The sequence below is a fragment of the Pleuronectes platessa genome, chromosome 10 (assembly GCF_947347685.1).
Source record: "Pleuronectes platessa chromosome 10, fPlePla1.1, whole genome shotgun sequence".
NCBI lineage: Eukaryota > Metazoa > Chordata > Actinopteri > Pleuronectiformes > Pleuronectidae > Pleuronectes > Pleuronectes platessa.
Genome location: NC_070635.1, coordinates 19,865,606 through 19,883,081, shown reverse-complemented (window position 1 = coordinate 19,883,081; position 17,476 = coordinate 19,865,606). Strand labels below are relative to the sequence as shown.

At 41.6% G+C, this 17,476-nt stretch overlaps 1 protein-coding gene across 2 annotated transcripts in view; it reads left to right on the top strand.

Moving 5' to 3' along the window:
* Window positions 1-17,476, top strand: part of cdk14 (cyclin-dependent kinase 14) — a 155,248-nt gene that overhangs the window by 102,909 nt on the left and 34,863 nt on the right. For both annotated transcript variants that reach the window (XM_053432855.1, XM_053432856.1), the window contains 3 exons: window positions 5,125-5,188; window positions 9,461-9,509; window positions 13,684-13,823. In XM_053432855.1, the coding sequence (XP_053288830.1) occupies window positions 5,125-5,188; window positions 9,461-9,509; window positions 13,684-13,823 (253 nt within the window). The remainder of the gene's footprint in view (window positions 1-5,124; window positions 5,189-9,460; window positions 9,510-13,683; window positions 13,824-17,476) is intronic.

Here is a 17,476-nt window from a genome sequence, read left to right as displayed (position 1 = left end):
CCTTCAAGTGACAAGGGCATAGACAGCTCTGCCAGAGCAAAAGTGAAAGCTGGCACCAAGGAGGCAAAGCAGAGACATCAGCCGAGACCGGAGAGAGATCTCAACACCACCTACTCCAAGGAGATGTGGCAGGCAATCCATAACATCACAGGCTACAAAAGAAGCAGCGCCCCCACAATATATGAGGTCATGTTGCCAGCTGAGCTTATTACATTCTATACTGGCTCTGATCTCGTCAACAAAGAGTCGGCTGTAGAGTCTACTCCACCTCCAGAGGACCTGCCACTTTCAGCATCCACAGCGGATGTGAGGCGAATCGTCCTACCATAAAGTAACGTCCAATAGCCAATGTTATTACTGACGTTTTCAATTATCACAGCACACTGTTCCCACTTGCTTTAACACAGCCACCATTGTCCCTGTACCTAAAACGTGTCTAATTAATCACTTAATCATTTCAATTTGAAAAAGGTTTCTTTTGAGTCTCTCCGAGGTGCAGATCAGGACAGTTCCTTGGGTGAAGATTCTTTTTCTTGCAACCATAGATATCTGACTCCCTCACAAACAGACCCCAGACCGTTCTGATTATTAGTCACGACTCATTCTGTTTACCCAACAGCACTCCTGCAGCTCGACCTCACTCAAACTGTCCACCCAGGACAGCAGTCCTCGACATGCAGAGAACTCTGTTGAGAAATTTGTGCATGACACCACTTTTAGATTAGAAATGATGTGATTAAAGTTCATATACTGGATATTAAGACTCTGGCAGAGTGGTGCAGAGAGAACAACCTACCACCCTATAGGTCATCAAATAAATAAACAAAAAGTTGACTTTAGACTGCCCAACAGTCCCTTATATGCAAACAAGCTGCACAAAATTGCACCAACATGTAATGGGTTATTTCATTCCCCATTCCCTGTCCAAATCCGTCAAGTAGTTTTTGCTTAATCTTGCTTACAAACAAAAAAATGCACAAAATGGACGAAATTAAGTTTTTCAAAGCATCCAACTGGACTCATCACAAAACCAGAACAGAGTGATTTAAAGGTCCATCATTGTGTACCCCTCCACTGATCGTCTGTGATAATGGTGAGATGAGGTGTCTGTGCAGAAAAGAAGACAACAGCCACAGTCTGCTCTCTCTGCTTCTGTCTGGCGAGTTATAGAAGTATCCAGACTTCAGAGCAGTTTTCATTTCCTCAGGCTGTGAGGCTACTGAATCCATCCTCCACACTCCAACACAAAGTTGACTTGATTATTTATTCATTCACTTATATAACTTTTTTTTGGAAGTAGCACAAAAGGACTAAATCTGTCATTGTGTGACACAGTCTTTTGTTGCATACGGGTTGCATAGTGATAATTGATATGAAGTTGGAATCTTGAATTTTCCTCCGGCGGCACCATCAATGTGTCTAACACTGTGGACACAATACCTGTAAAAATAATACAATTGAATGTACAACATTTGTTTTACTTAATTTTTACTATTTTTAAAATATCTGGATAAAAGATAAAAAACAACATCTCCAATATCTGTAGCCATATAGACATCTAGCTTAAAAAACTCTTTCTTTGTTGTATTCTTAAAAACAAATGCCTAGGACAGCTGCCGTGGAGCTTGGATGCTCGGTGCAAAGACCCATTTCCCTCTGTGGAGGAGCCTGTTTATTCCTAGTACGAATCTTAAGCCAGTGCACATGCGAGCTGATCTTCTCTCAGGGGAGAGCGAGAGGCTGCTGGGGAGAAAGATAATGCCATTTCACCGACAGCCGCTGTGTCTGTGACATGACCATCCATCTCCTGTAAGCCAGACTGGATAGTCAGGGCTTACTGAACACATTTCGCCGGCTCACGGCGGGAGACAGCTGATCCACTTGGCTCTGGTTCTGATGTGTTTGACCCCTGCCTGGAGGTGACCCCAATCTGCCTGGCTGTGACCGGAGCTGGGAGAGACAGAGGGGTGGCACTGGGATTGTTTGGGAGTAGGGAAGAAGATGAAAGTTAAGAGGAGAGGTCGGAGTGTGGATTAGGCAGGGGTGGGATACAGGGTCAGTGTCTGGAGTAAGTAATTGATCTGTGTTGAAATGACACCGTGGTGACCAGGTCATCTGAAACCGACTACCACATGTCCTCACAAACCTTTTGACCATGTCCCTGAGCCAGGCTGCTCTCATGCTTCAGAGCCACCGATATACCTGCGGAGGTCCAACATCCCTTTCTCCATCAAAGGAAACTGTGCGTTGGTCAGGAGTTTACTTTACGTTTACTTTACAGATGACCTAACCTGAACCCTAGATACCTCCTTTCTCATCAAGGCAGCACAACAGCGCCTCCACTTCCTGCAGCACATGAACAGCAAAGCTGAGTCTGTTAAACAGCTACATCTCTGTCTGTTGAGCCTATGAGGACTCCCTCCTTATGATGGGATAGTATCTGCATCACATTATTCGTTATGAAGCTCCTTAAGTCCCTGAGATGGGTCTTCCCTCACTGACAGTCCAGATCTGATGAATCTCATACCCCCCAGGAAACAAGAATGTATATAAATACATGGTTAGATGTTCGAGTTTAAAGGTCAGACATGTTTGTGTCTGGCTGGGTGGGTGGTCTGTAATATAGCTGCTGGTGGGGGGGGTCAGAGTATGTATATCCACCAGAATTTGCTTATAAAGCTCAAGGTCATGACCTGTGACCTTTCGTGAAATCCCTCAGCGGCAGGACGTTCTCTGTTTGATCTCTGTCTCTCCATACACTCACACATGTTCTGAGAGGAATACACACTCAGCCCTTCCCTCCCTGAGAGACTGCCATGTCATCATATGTTTACTACAGTAGTGTCCTACCATTAAAAGCCATATGAGCTCCAATATAACAATATATATGTTTTTGGAACATTATCTTTAGAAAAGCCAAGCTAAGGTCTTTTAAATTGTGTTTTTAAGACTTAAAAATCCATTTAAATGTTAGAATGTTAGTTCAGTTGAACCTCAAAGACTTTCCTCAGGCCGATGCTGCTGGTCCTGAATCCACCCTCCACCTTGCACTTCCTCTCTCCTCTTTAAAGGCCACTGAACTGTCCCATCAATAATTCACTCACATGGCCGATCTTTCCTCCGTCACCCTGTAACACTCTGTAGCCTTTCTTCCTCCTTCATAACTCATTCTCCCCATCCTTGTCTACGAAGGATTCACCCGACCTCTCATGGTCCTGCTTGTTAAAGGTGCAGGTCTCGTAGAAAATTACATTCACTACATATGCATATGTAGAAAATGTATCTTAATTGCCACTGGATTACACAATAACACATGATAATGTGTTGTTAATGAAGTTTAATTTTCACAATCAGGGTAGTCGCTTTCTGCAGCGTCCTCCTGCAGTATGATCTACCTACTACACAATAATTAAACTGAGTTATTGAGCTGTAGATAATGTATTATAAGGCACTCACAGCACAACATGTTCATTAACATGTACCAAAAAACACGACCTGTCCTTAAGCTTAATCAGAGTCTCTGGTGTGACAGTCATGTGCTGTTAAACAATCGAGTGTGTCATTCCTTCAAAAAAGGAGAAAAACTCAAGTAATGATTGCGTTTTTCATGAACCGAGTTTAGATGTAGAGTGTATGAATGTGATTTCAAGGACACAAAGTAAATGTTGGACAGTCAGACCGATATCTTCATCTGTGATCTCCAAGTCCTGTCCTGAAAAAACGCATAGTTAACTTTTCTTTTTATGAAAAATTGTTGAAATAACTTTTTTTTAAATGACTGAATCTCCTTGACTCTGCAGTCATTTGATCTGCTCTTTCTTGCCATAATTATATACTCTCAGAACCTGAATATTGGACTTTTTAAGAGTGAAGTTCAGCAGAAGTTGAGCTCGCCAATTAAAATCGTCTTCACCGGGACTGATTCATTGAAGGCCTGCAGAGGTCCGCCTCATGGTGCTGTACTGTCCTCTGGTGGTGCGTTTGGTTATTACAATGGTTACATTACTAACCATGACATCATTTGTTTACGATACAAGCCGACATAAAACAAGTTAAACAGGCAACTGATCTTATAACAGTCCTATAGTTTCCACTATTTAAATTAAAAAAAATATTTCACTGATGCACTTGTAAACACAAAACCCATCGTCTACCCAGAATACATTTTTGAACATGGTCATTTTTAACTTTTTAAATAAAGTTTTTTCATTTGTTAAATACGGGCTGATAGGGAAACAGTCACAGAGGTTAAGGCTAACCTAGAATAGTCCATACCTACCCACTGCCTGGATACTTACCATTAACTGTGATTCCCTCAACTGTTGCTTTCATCATTATCCTGAAACTGTTTCATTCAAAAGTTCCTGTAACACATCCGTAACATCCAGTGTGTATATACATTATCCTTTAGCAGAGAGTATAAATCAAACTTCCCTGCTCAGCTACTCTGTTGGAGTGTGCTGTAGATCAGCGCCCACTGCACAATCTGGAAACTATTACGCTGCTTAGCAGTGATGGATCATGTCGAAGGCATGTCCACCGCTCTGGGTTGTGTCATCATAAACCCGGGCCGTGTGCGTGAGAACTCGGACAGCATATCCATAAAAGATAAACTTATCAGGAGGAGTATTGCACAAACAATGAGATGCTTTTTGAGCTTGAATTTTATGCTTGTCCTATCATGCAAATCCTGTTTAGAATGGATTTATTGAAGGGGGTGGCACTGTGGTGCACTGGTCAGCACTGTTGCCTCAGAGGTTCAACCAGGGCCTTGTTGGGCCTCCGCGGTGTCACACCACATCCTCCAGCTTCCTCCCACATTCCAAATTAGTGGTTAATTAGTGACTCTTAATTGCCCATGGTGGGATTGTGTGTTGTTTGTCATTACACGTCAGCCCTGTGATCGACTCGCTTCCTTTCCAGGATGTACCCCACCTCTTGTCTAATGTCAGCTGGGATAGCCTCCAGCCCCTTATACCTCCCTGTGACCTTCAGAGTGTAGGGAATGGATGGATGGATGAAATAATTGTAGTGGCTGTGAACACGTGATTAACTGGTGCTGTGAGATTTTCCCCAAATCCCACTTGTTCACTTCCCTCTCTCACATTCCACTCTCTTCCTCAGGTCCTTGGCACTCCATCCGAGGACACCTGGCCAAGTGTTTCCTCCCTGCCTCACTTCAAACCAGGTACGACCGTTTGGATGACACAAAGATGCTACTTGCATCCTCACTACATGAAATACTCATCAATTATTCATCCCTAGATAAGTATAAATAATGGTGTAAGAAGTAGCATGGTACCATGCTGCTTTAAATGCTGTGCATGAATTTGGGGCCTATTTATACATATCATCTGCTGAACTGTTAGCATGGAACCTACCTTATCAACTGCTATGCTGTTCTTAGTTATGTCATCTAAAATGTAATTAAAGATTTAAAAAGTACATATTCATAGCCTTTTGTGGAAATAGTTGTTGAACAATATGGAAAAATTATATTTAGAGTTTAGAACTAACATTTCCTCCAAGACTCTCTTGGACCCAGACAGTGAGCACCTGAGGTTCAGGCTCTATTCTACATCCTTTGGTCTATCAGGTATTTGATTATAAACTCAGTAACCTGAGAATCACAGCCAACCAATGGGGCAGTCTCACTCTGCTCCATGTTAATGCAGCAGCAGCATCAGGCGTGGGGGTGGCAGCTCTGCCAGGGTAGCCATGCCCTCTGGGAGCTCATTAGGGCTTTTTAGAGGGAACATGAATAGAGACTGCAGATTAGTGTTGGAGCCGATGGAGGGAAGAAGAGCTGGAGTGGAGGAGAGGGGACAGGCGAGGACGGCCATAAAGAGCGTTAGAATAATGTTGCGGGGCAGCGAGGCAGCACAGGGCTATGTGACCCAGCCTCCTATCTCCAGTGGCCAATTAGGGACCAACTGGGGTGACCCTCGTGGTCACACACATACACAACACATACAAATGTAATCTCTGGTCCCGTGGCCATGCAGACAGTTGGCTCTTGTTAGCCTCTCACACACTGGGTTGAACAGATGTGCAGCTGTCTGGGCTATACACAAACACACACGCACACACACACACACACACACACACATACGCCCGGTGTTTGCCTTCAAGCATTGCATTTGTTTATATGGTGTCTGCAGATGTGATTTTGTTTTTATCAACATACACAGAAAGAATGAGATGATCAGGTTAAATGTAACCACATGGTGGTTTTCATAAAGCAGCGTAAAGCTTCACAGTAAACAGGGTATCGTATGATCAAGCAGGGAGATCATGAAGGATTGTATCCAGAGGGGGAGAATGATGAAGTACTTATAGTAACAGAATCATAATCAGCTGGTAGCTCTGGTAGTCATATTCCCTGGAGGTTACATTATGGTAAGATTAAAGGTCATTCATTTTTCTTTAATTATCTAATTATTATTCAGAGGCTAATTTCTGAGGACATGCCAGCAAAATACATTTAATGTATTTCTAAGTTTGTCTTGTTGTTTGATTTTCTTTTTGTTCTTAACATTATTATCTTTGGTTCTTTGTTACATTTCATCAAACTGCTTAGTTGTTTGTTTTTTTGACCAAACTTCACCCAAAATTAAGATGGTCAGATTCTTAGCCCCATTATACATCCCAATACACGATAAACTTTTATCTTTGAATCTTCTATTTGAATGTACTTCATACGCAGCTAACACAATACGTTATGAAAGGAAAGTGCCAGGAGTATTGTGTTTATCCCTGCATACTGGAAGTGCTGGTTGTGTGTATCAGTGAGTACTAGCCCATATTGAGCACTGCACTGGAAAGATATTAGTCCGTATTTTTTTAGTATATATCTTTGACCTTGAGTAATATGTGGTAAACCAATTCTGGAGCCTTGGTGACATCCTAATATCTTCACTTTTATTTTCACAAACATAAGACAGTAGCTTAGTCAATTGTTATTTTGACAAAATACAAGTCCAGTGCGTTGGACTGCAGGTGGCAGTATAGCAGCAGGAAGAAAACCTACTGAGCTCCTGTTTCCAAAGCAGCCCTGAGCTCCTCCGAGCCGACTGTTATCTGCACACTTTTCCAAAACCCAGTGACTCTATCACTCCTCTGCTCATGATTCATCACACTTCATCATCACTTCTACATGCATAATACTTTCCCTTGTCCTTTTTTTTCAATCCAGTCTTTGCAATACATCATTAAAGTTTGGATCTCAGTCATGTCCGTGTGGCTGGACCTCAGAGTGGAGGCAGCTCTTATTTTTCACATTTCTGTGGTTGTGAAAAGACTCTACACATTCCTCCTCACTTCTTGTCATATCTTGCTTTAACTCCACTCTACTGTCGAACTGCTTTTACAAGGCATTCAGAGCTGGACACATTTTGCCTTTCAATTCTAATCTTTATCACTTCTTCACTTTTATCAGTGATGGATGAGTTTAACTTGATCATTACAGTTTCATGGTTTGGTTTTGTTATTAAACAGAACCCTATTTAAGTTATTATAAAGATAATATAAACACTAATATAAATGTTAGTATGAAACCCAACATACAATATTTAACAGATGAATCTAAAAGGGGAATGTGGCAAACATCTCTCATACATCAAATAGTTAAGTACCTCCACCAAGGACCATCGGTACCCTTATGAAACAACATTTAAATTCACTAGATCCAGATGTTTTGGGGGGGATCTGCACCAAATTATACAAACGCTTTAATATCAGTCCCCTAAATATGCCTATTTCTCATCGTCAAGTTCCATAATTTAATAGTTACACCATTGTCCGTCCAGTAGTTTTTGCGTAATCAACAGAGAAACAAACTAAAACTTTTTTTGGCAGAGTTAACTGACATCCATATCTTATTTTTAAGAGAGATACAGTTTAAAATTATAGACAGACCCAATTCAAACATGTATGCATACTGCAGAAACAACTGCAGGTGACATTTCAATGCTTGTTTTAGATATTCAATTTAAAATTTCCATATTATGCTAACGCTAATATAACATTTACTGTAATTCAATCAGGTGTTTTTAAACGAGTTTTTCAGGGTGTTTTGTATTTTGATGTGATCACACAGCGAGCACAGCTTCACAGATACATCGTACACTGCTGCTATAAACACATCAATCCCACCTTTTCAAATGATGGACTGGGGGTGGGGGGAGAGGGGGGTGTGGGGGTTGTGATTTCATTTCCTGTATCGAAGCACAGTGTCAGGTTGAGTTACAGGCGGAGGGAGATACTGACATCAGATCATTCAAAGCATGGCCTGCAGAAATCAAACATTATCTCAGATGTATTCTTCTACATCAAAAACATTCTTCTAACACTAGATTTTTTTACCAACATTTATTTTGTATGTAAAGTCAGGGTATTAAATGTAATATGAATACCAAAAAGCTGAAAAGTACATGTATTATTACGGGATTTACTCACCAACATTACAAATACTAAACGCACAAACAAATTTGATGTTGTTTTCATAATGGCATGGGTAATGGCTCAATCTGACTTCATAGTAGGAGCCATGTGAGGACTCTGTCTGGCAGACTTTACCTCTGTCACCCAGGGACCTGTGGTCAGTTCTGTCCGCTCCTGGCACCGGACTGGGTGACTGGACCCACTGTTGAGTAGCTGGCAGACTGGAAGTTGACGCTGACAGACAGTTGGATGGCCGGCTAGTCGGATTAGGCTGGCAGTGTAAGAGGTGGGCTAACTCGCTGGGTGGCTGGCTAGCTTGTATGGAAGCTGGTCAGTTGGCAGCTCAGCCTGACAGTGTGTCCACATGGCAGTTTTGGCCGAGACGGAGAGAACAGTGCAGCATAATAAACATAGCGGTGGAAATATGGAGAAACTACCTCACAGAACTCCTCTCATGAATTTGACATTTTAATGTGGACTGGTTTTGAAAGAGATGCACACAGCTCCCACTGTAGCATTTCTCAATTCATATATGCCACACATCAATTTCACCAACTTATACAGGAAGCAATAAACTGTTCAGTATTTGATAATTGGTTTGTATGACAATGAGACACGTTCTTTTACAGCAGACATTTCAGATTGCGGCAGCAGAATGTGTTAATAATTACCCAGTAAGGTGCATTAGGGTTAACGCAATGCAAATGTCAGTTTGATATAAGACAAACCAGTTCAAATGGAAACAGATGAGAAAAGACGGAGGATATTTGATGCTCAAACGGGAAAATTGTGTCTCTTCTTCAAATAGTTTCCATCGTTTAGTTACATAAAAACCAAGATGACATGTGATCTTTAAAGAAGGAATAAAACCTCAAACATCCAGCATGGTGTCCTCCTGATGTGCTCCCCCTGCAGCACATGTGTAACTTTAATGTGAAGAGATAAATGCACAGGAGGGTAAACCAGACAGCAGGTTAGTTCACACACTTTATTCATTATGTGTTTGTTCTCGTTCCAGATCGCTTTACAGTGTACAGTGCTAAGAAGCTCAGACAAGCATGGAATAAGTAAGTTCTTCCCCTTCATATTTTGTGTGTGTGTGTGTGTGTGTGTGTGTGTGTGAGTGTGTGTGCGTGTGTGTGTAAGTGTAAGTGTAACTGTGCAAGCGTTTAATGTATTTGCATTTATTGTTCAACCCAGAACGGGGTTCTGTAACTGATAGACACACTATTACCACCATTGCTGTCTTTAAAGTCAAACTTTGTGAACTAGCTCTTAACACACTTTGTACAGCTCACATGTTCTTCCATTAACTCACAGGCTTCCTGCAGAGTCCACATGTGAGACTCCACATGCGACATCCGATGTGTATGGTAGAAAGAGGGCACGGTGGTTCAGTCTGGGGCTTCTACTAGAAGTGTGCCACTGTTTACTCTTGGCTTACATCCGGAGGGGAGACCACAGAGAGGGCGGGGGAGCATGTCTCTCTTCCACAGGGAAATTAAAAGCAGGACCACGCAAGTGATGCATATAAAACTCCAGTTATTGAGTCAGTTCAGTACAGCTGTTACAGGTGTTTCCCATCACACAGCACTGGTAAGACCTTGGTTTCTCAAGTGATTTAGAATATATCAAAGGTCTTCTCTGTTCTTAATCCCCAGATAAGAATCTCCACCTGTAAACTTGAAGTTAAAATTAGCAATGATCACATAAAACTGACCATAATGAGCATTATAACCTCATATGAATCAGCATCTCAGTAATTCCAGGTTGTGTTCCTCGTCCCAGTCAGAGAATCGTTCAGCCTTTAGTTGAGAAGATTGAGGGTTTTGATGTTATCCTTTGAATGGACGCATCTGACCAATATATCTGAATTAGAGTTTTAAAAAGTAGCTGCTGTTAGTAATGGTAAAAAGCATTAGAATCAGAATCAGGGTTTATTGCTAAGAAGGTTAACACACAAGGAATTTGCTGTGGTGTGTTTGTGTAAGCATAAATGCAAAATATTAAAATACCAACATATTGCACATTCCTTTTTCTAGTGTTAATGATTATAAACACTAGAAAGGGATTGTGGCAGTATGATAGATATTTATTATTTGAAGCAGTACTGTTATTGGCCACGGAGAGTTCACATTCACAGCTGGGGACATTGTAGATCTTCTTTTTTTTTTTGCACAAAAACTTCAATGCAATGAATTATGTTTACCAATCATCCACAACATTAAAACTGTCTCAACAATATGTTAGTGTTGTGGCAGATAGCAACATTCTTACACTCCTGCAATAACTAACAATTAATTTATGATTCAACAACGGAAAATGACTATACAGTTATAGCCCTCTGACTCACTGGATGTAAAAAAGCCTGGTGTTTATTTTTGGAAGCAATTGATCCATTATAAGAAGACGTTCTGCTCTTGATATCAAACACGTTGGTACATTGCTGTCTTGCGGCAGCAGGAAGTTATTTTAACCAACAGATAGTTTCATTAGTTAAAGGCTAAAATGTAATAACATTATTAACAGGCGGGTGCACAACACGTGTACACAGAGAGGATCCAATCATGGGTCAAGTGGAACCTTTTCCTTTGCAGAGAAGTGTTTTCTCTCACCAGCTCAAAAATCTGCCCTTATAATATGAATCCACCAGTGTGTACCTGGCTCTCACAGAGAATGGGAGCTGATTGGTTTTGTGCACGTTATGCCCCAAAACACAACAATGATTCATGTGGTGACTAAATGCAACCCTCATGCACCATGCAGCTGGCACAGCAACTTTCTTCACAGTTGGACTAAAAAACTAAAGTGGATTTGGACACGTGCTAGATTTAAACACGCCATGAACTTTGGACCCTGAGCTTAGATCCTGAGAGCTGTGCGATGGAGCTTTGATCAAACTAAGATGCCACTTTCCAACGAGGTGAGGGGACAATACTGGCAGCTTGTTCGGCCTCACCTCTCCCTGGTCCCGTTTGTGGTATGAAGAAGCACTCGCCATGCACCAGTGAGGAAGGAATGCTTTTCTCTGCAGTGAATGTGTCATCACCTGGAGCTGTCTGTTAGATTCAGTAGATACCATCCATCATGCCGCAGATGTGCTCTTATTCACTCGAGGTAGCTGGCCACAAAGGCAGCACGGAATGTGCACACACTGCACCAACAGCTTTCAAAGACCAACATGCTCGTCTCCACGTGATCTCACACCTGCACTTATTTAAACTCTGTGTTAATCCATCCACACAGGAGGATTTATATTTGTATAAAACTTCCCTCTAGTGCTGTCATTAGAGCAACATACATGAAAGATTTAGAAGAGGAGTTAATATCTTCTTTGAATTGGGAAAATTCATGTTTCCCAGCAGATGAACCCTCCCTCATCCATACTTGATGCAAAACATTACCTCAAAAGACTTTTGTCAGTGAGTCACATTGTCACTGGCTCTAACCGCAGTGTTTGTGCTTCAGTGCAGGAATGGTGAATATTATACTGTTAAAACAAATAGCAATTACTACCGTTCCTATTTTAAGTATTGTTTATATAATAGGGATTTTCTTATTGATATAAAGAACTTCATTATTTTGTGAAAGTTGCCATACTGTACCATTACTAACAATACTGTATCACAGTATCCCGATGCAATGGCTGGAACAACCTCTCTTTGGCTGATGTCAGATGGTAGTGATGATGATGATGATGATCATAATGATGATGAGGAGGCTATTATAAACACCTGCATCTTGAATCAAACTCTTTGTATGAAAGGGTCTTTATAAACTGAATTGCTTTGCTTTACCTGGTTTTATCCACCCTTTGGATAGAGCCCTACGTGAATTGCAAAGACAGGCATGTCTGTTCGGCCTGTATTTGTTATGTCTATTGTTCCATCACAGGCCAGAAGGAACTAGGGGGTTTACCTGTTGTGTTTTTCCATGTTTTTTAACAACTTGTAACATATTACAAGCCTTAGACTTAGATCTTGGAATCGTAATTTTATGCCCCAACAAAAGAGGATAGTTCTAAAATGTACAATTTAATTCAACTTATTGCAATAACAGATAATTTCTTGACAAAACAAATAATTTACAATTGTTGTTAACATTATTAGGATTTTTAAATTGTTGCATGTTGATACATTAATACGGAAAATTTAAATTAAAAGGTAAGTGATAGATTGGACTGAACCAACTCAAAGGCTGGTCCCTCTCCCAACTGACTCGTTTCACAGCCACTAGTTTGACTTTAAACTTTGCAGTGGAGTTCCACAGAATATTCCAGCCGTGTGAGAGAGAGAGAGAGAGAGGCGAGAAGAGGCCCTGATGGACTTTGTTAACTTTATCCCTGCCTCTCTGCTGAGTGGCGATGATGAGCTGAACTGAGATTTATCCTCCCTCTGTCTCTTTGCTGATAAGTTGAGTTGAGATCCCTATTGAGAGCCATGGGAGTGTCTGTCAGAGAGCTTGACTAGGGAGCCAGCCATGAGAAGCCTGCAGAACATGAGAAGCACTCTGAGTGCTCTGCGCAGCGGGCCGGCGAGCTGCGCTGAATAACATCATGTTTATTTAATGCAGCGGATGCCTAATTACTGACTGAATTTGTTGCTCTTCCTTTTTTTTCAATCTTTTTCCCCCCTCAGCGCTGCTAGGTAGGGCTGGTTCAGGAGTTCAGTGACTCCCAGAACAAACGCACTTCACACACACGTGGGCACACACGTGGGCACACATGTGCACACCCGCAAACACGCACACTGACACACACACACAAGTTCGCATAAAGCTTGCTCACATCTTGGTTCCTGCTTTAATGAACACCTTTTGTTTCTTATGGTGACCTAGTCATCAAACTCGAGGTGTAAAGTGTGTGTGGGTGGGTGGGTGTGTGTGTGTGTGTGCTCCTTTGTGTGTGTGTGTGTCAGAGAAGTGTTTTTCCTCTTGAATCAGCAAACCTAGAACATAATTAAAAAGCTTTTTTTTTTTTGTTGTCAGCAGCTCTGTGGATTGGAGAGAATAATTAATTAGTTTTCTCAGAGGGATGAATGAATGGAAAGAAGGTTATTCTATATTTTATTTGGATGAAAGGGAAGCGGTGGTTTCTTTGGGTCATACTCGGTATAAAGCGTGTAAGACTAATCACCATTAGTGTGTGTGTGTGTGCGTCTGATGGGTGTATACTGTGTTACTGTATGTATATATAAGTGTCTGTGGTCACTGTATCTGATGAAGTGTGTTGGTGTGTTTCAGGTTGGGTTACGTGGACCATGCTGAGGAGTTGGCCTCCAGATTCCTCCAGTGCTTCCCAAAGAACCGCCTGTCGGCCCAGGCAGCGTTGAACCAGGAATACTTCAGTAACCTTCCTCCGCGGCTCTGGGAGCTGCAGGACAGTAAGTCCCTCCTGCACGCTGAACACTGCCACTCTCACACCTGTCTGTGCTGACAAGCTGGAAAGACAGGTGGCGCTTTGTTTCTTCCTGATTGTCAGTTGTTTTTTTGCAGATATCAGGATGTGAGAAATTCAAAATGGGAATAATCAGTCACTATAGGATGCTACGTGAAGTTTGATGGTGCTTTATTCAAAATAGTGTTCATAGGTCATCATACGTAAATGATCATAATGCAATGATTAAGGTGAACCTCACGTACGGGTCAACCCAGGGGGACAGAAGCGGGGTTGCAAGCGAAAGACACTGCATGAGGCCGAGGTCGCTTCATGCTGGTGTTTAACAAACAGCAGTTAGTTATCGTGGGTGGGGATCAGTGATCTGAGCCACTCATCAACACACTCATCCGATGCAGCAGCAGCAGTGGATGTGACACACGAGCTCGCACATCCATATTCTATGAGTCATAACTTTGACAAATGTTTTGATTCAGGCACAACTTATCCTTCTGAAAACATCACTGTGTTGACAGCAAATAAACATTTATAAATCTACTTAGTAATCATAGAAAATATGTGCTCCTTCTTTATTGCTGCAGAGAAGAGGAGAATCATTATTTTTGAGTTTTCCTCAGTATCAAAGCACCGATGGTGGTCTGTACATGCAAGAGCAGTATAAGTGCCATATATATAATTGTTTGATGTTAAAGAATTAAAGCTTTGCACTTCACAACATTTAGTTTGTTTTGTATGTGAACAAGTAAGGCTGCCCGGAAGGTTGTTCAGAACTTATATAGAAATATGTCAACTCTGATATGTTCACACTCAAAGCCAGAAGCATTCAAGTTGACGAGGCATCCTAACGCAAACGGGTTGGCCTCCTGGTTTAAGATGATACAACAAAAATGCTGCTACGCCGGCAACTTCTTTGACCCGGTGTCAGTTTAGATTGTTCATTCAAAGCTTTGAAAACCTGTGTCAAACTTCCCTGAACACAGTATCTCAGGAACTCCAAGAGGGAGTTTTGCTTGGACTCAGTGATCTGCTGATTACATTCTTTAATAGTCGAAAACTGTGATCTCACAGAACATGTTTTCAGTCTCATAAACCAAAACCTCAATAAAGTTATTAGACTGTGCGGGTCAAAGTAAACATTTTGTGAACCCAATTTATGAGGAATGCCTGGAAAGAATTTCATTACATTTGGCACAAACATTCGTTCAGACTCGAGGGTGACCCGATTAGAATTTGGTTGTCAAAGGTCATATTTTGTTCACTAATCCCTGTTTAGAATTTATATTAAAGAGTTCAAGGTCACTGTGACCCCACATCACACATTTGCGAGCATAACTCAAGAAGGTGTACGTTATGAAGACGGAACACTCTACAATAACACCTTATGATAAATTCCTTCATAGTCTTCACTTTATATATTAGAGGAGTCTGGAAGGAAATTTGACTGTAAGGCGGAGACCTAAAACCACGAGGCAGTAGTTCTATTCTCGCTCTGACTCTCCCACTCTCTCTCCTTTTCTTGCTTTGACTCCCCCTCTCTCCTTTTTTTTTTTTTTTTTTCAGCTCCCTCAGCTCCACTGGATCTTACAGCCTCTCTCTCTCTCTCTCTCTCTCTCTCTCTCTCTCTCTCTCTCTTTGTGTGTAAAGGAGGCAGCGAGCAGTGACCTGGGGTTGGCTTGTTTTTGTTCACGCAGAGAAAGCCTGTCTTATTATGTGGATGCCGGTGGGACAGTGAGCTCAGCCGCTGCAACATGCTCAGTTTGATTTTCTATCTTCCTGAGTTGTTGTTTGCCCAGAGCTACAGCACACTGAGGCATTCTTTAAATAAGAGCCCTGACTCCAAAAAATAAAAAAAAGCACAGTACCTTAGAAACACCCATCATAGCTTTCAAACATCTTCAGTTCAGAAGCACATTAGTATTAATAGTGGTTTCTCAGTGTAACATTTGGTTTGTACAGAGGCTTTAGCCACAACTTTACAGTGCGGCTGTATTTCAATTAATGCTACAGAATTGGGTTATTACATGGCAGCATGTCAGAGATGACTGCATATCCATATCATTTGACAGGCAACACATACATACATACATAACCAATCCCTTAAGCTGTTATTCATTAGTGGAGTGAAAAGCCCGCTCTGCAGACCTGAGTGTGCTGCCACTGACATGGTGGTAATTTTAATGGGAGAATTCCATTTTTAATTCCCCCCGATTAGGATTTTTCAGCATTATTAATCCTGTTATCAGCACCCAGCAGGTTGTCATGTCTGAAAGCGGCGGTCACTGAGAGAGAGGGGGAGAAAAGAGAGATGGCTCATTTTGATTCTTGTCATGCTCACTCGCTTGCTCACTCCTTCCCTCCCAGCTCTCTTTATCGCTCTTTCTCTCTCTCTCTCTCTCTCTCTCTCTCTCTCTGACGCTCTCCTTTCTGCATGCACATGTGACACAGCAGCAGAATCACTGAGGGGAGAATGGGAGGGAATTAAAATAAGTTTCCTGAAATGAGGACAAGAGTGGATAAACATAAAGTATCCTCCATTCCCTCTGTGTGAGTCTGTGTGTGTGCGCGCGTGTGTGGGTGGGTGTATTTGCCTCTTGCAAGCGAGTGTCAAAATGATGCAAAGTGAGATATGAATGTGAGATAAAGAACTGGCTAATTACTCCAGTTCTATTTGGCTACAACCACAGCATAGTAATCAGGTTCCTGCAGCAGAAAAGACTCAGGCCAAAGGGAAAACGCTCGGTAACAGCACAGTGCTCTTTAGTTAACTCACCCTGTAGTTGAATATAAAATATTATATTATAAATACTTTCGAGTTAATATTCCCTTTATCCGTATAGAAATGACCAGAGTGTTGTCTGTGGCCCACTGTGCACTCTATTGTCATGTGTATCGTGGATTTATCCCGACAATACCCAGACAGATTACAGGGAACAATGGCAGAATTACTGAGACAATAGAGCTCCTGAGGTTGCTGGAGCTGTGCGGGTTGGATTGTGACATTTCTAATTTGATTTCAGTAAGAGTGTGTGTGGGTGTCTGGCAGTGGAAAAAGTGAGAGTGAGGGCCTCGGAAAAGAAAAGAAAAAAACTCCTGCTTCTCTGGACTCGCAGAGAGATTTATGTGTATTATGGAAGTGGAACAAAGTGTTTAGACAGAGCAGTTCTCCTCCAGTTCTCTTGGCAAAACCCACTGTCTTAACTTCCAAACTAGAGAAGAGGCTGTGCTCCTTTCAGAACAGATTCAGTGTGTGAATCCATTTGCCCACACTGGCATTTGTGATTGCTAAGTAAACAGCTTTATATCCTAATTCTTTCACTGGTTCTGCTATTTTTCACTCTAAACTATCATTTCATATCTGCTTATTGTTTAACTTTATAAGAAAACTAACGTTTTCCAATGAGTTGGCTTGCCGACTAGCTCTGAATATGAAAATACCAATTAGGGGTGTGTGCATCTCCCCTTTATAGGACAATCCAATAGATACTTTTTAATATGGAACAACCTGATGAACAGGTTTATAAGTTAAGTTATATCATTAGAAAGAATCAAGAATGGGCTGACCCATTGACTATAAGGTCAGTACGTATACCACATAACCACAAATGCCCTGATAAGACAATAAAGGTGAGGCTACTGCAT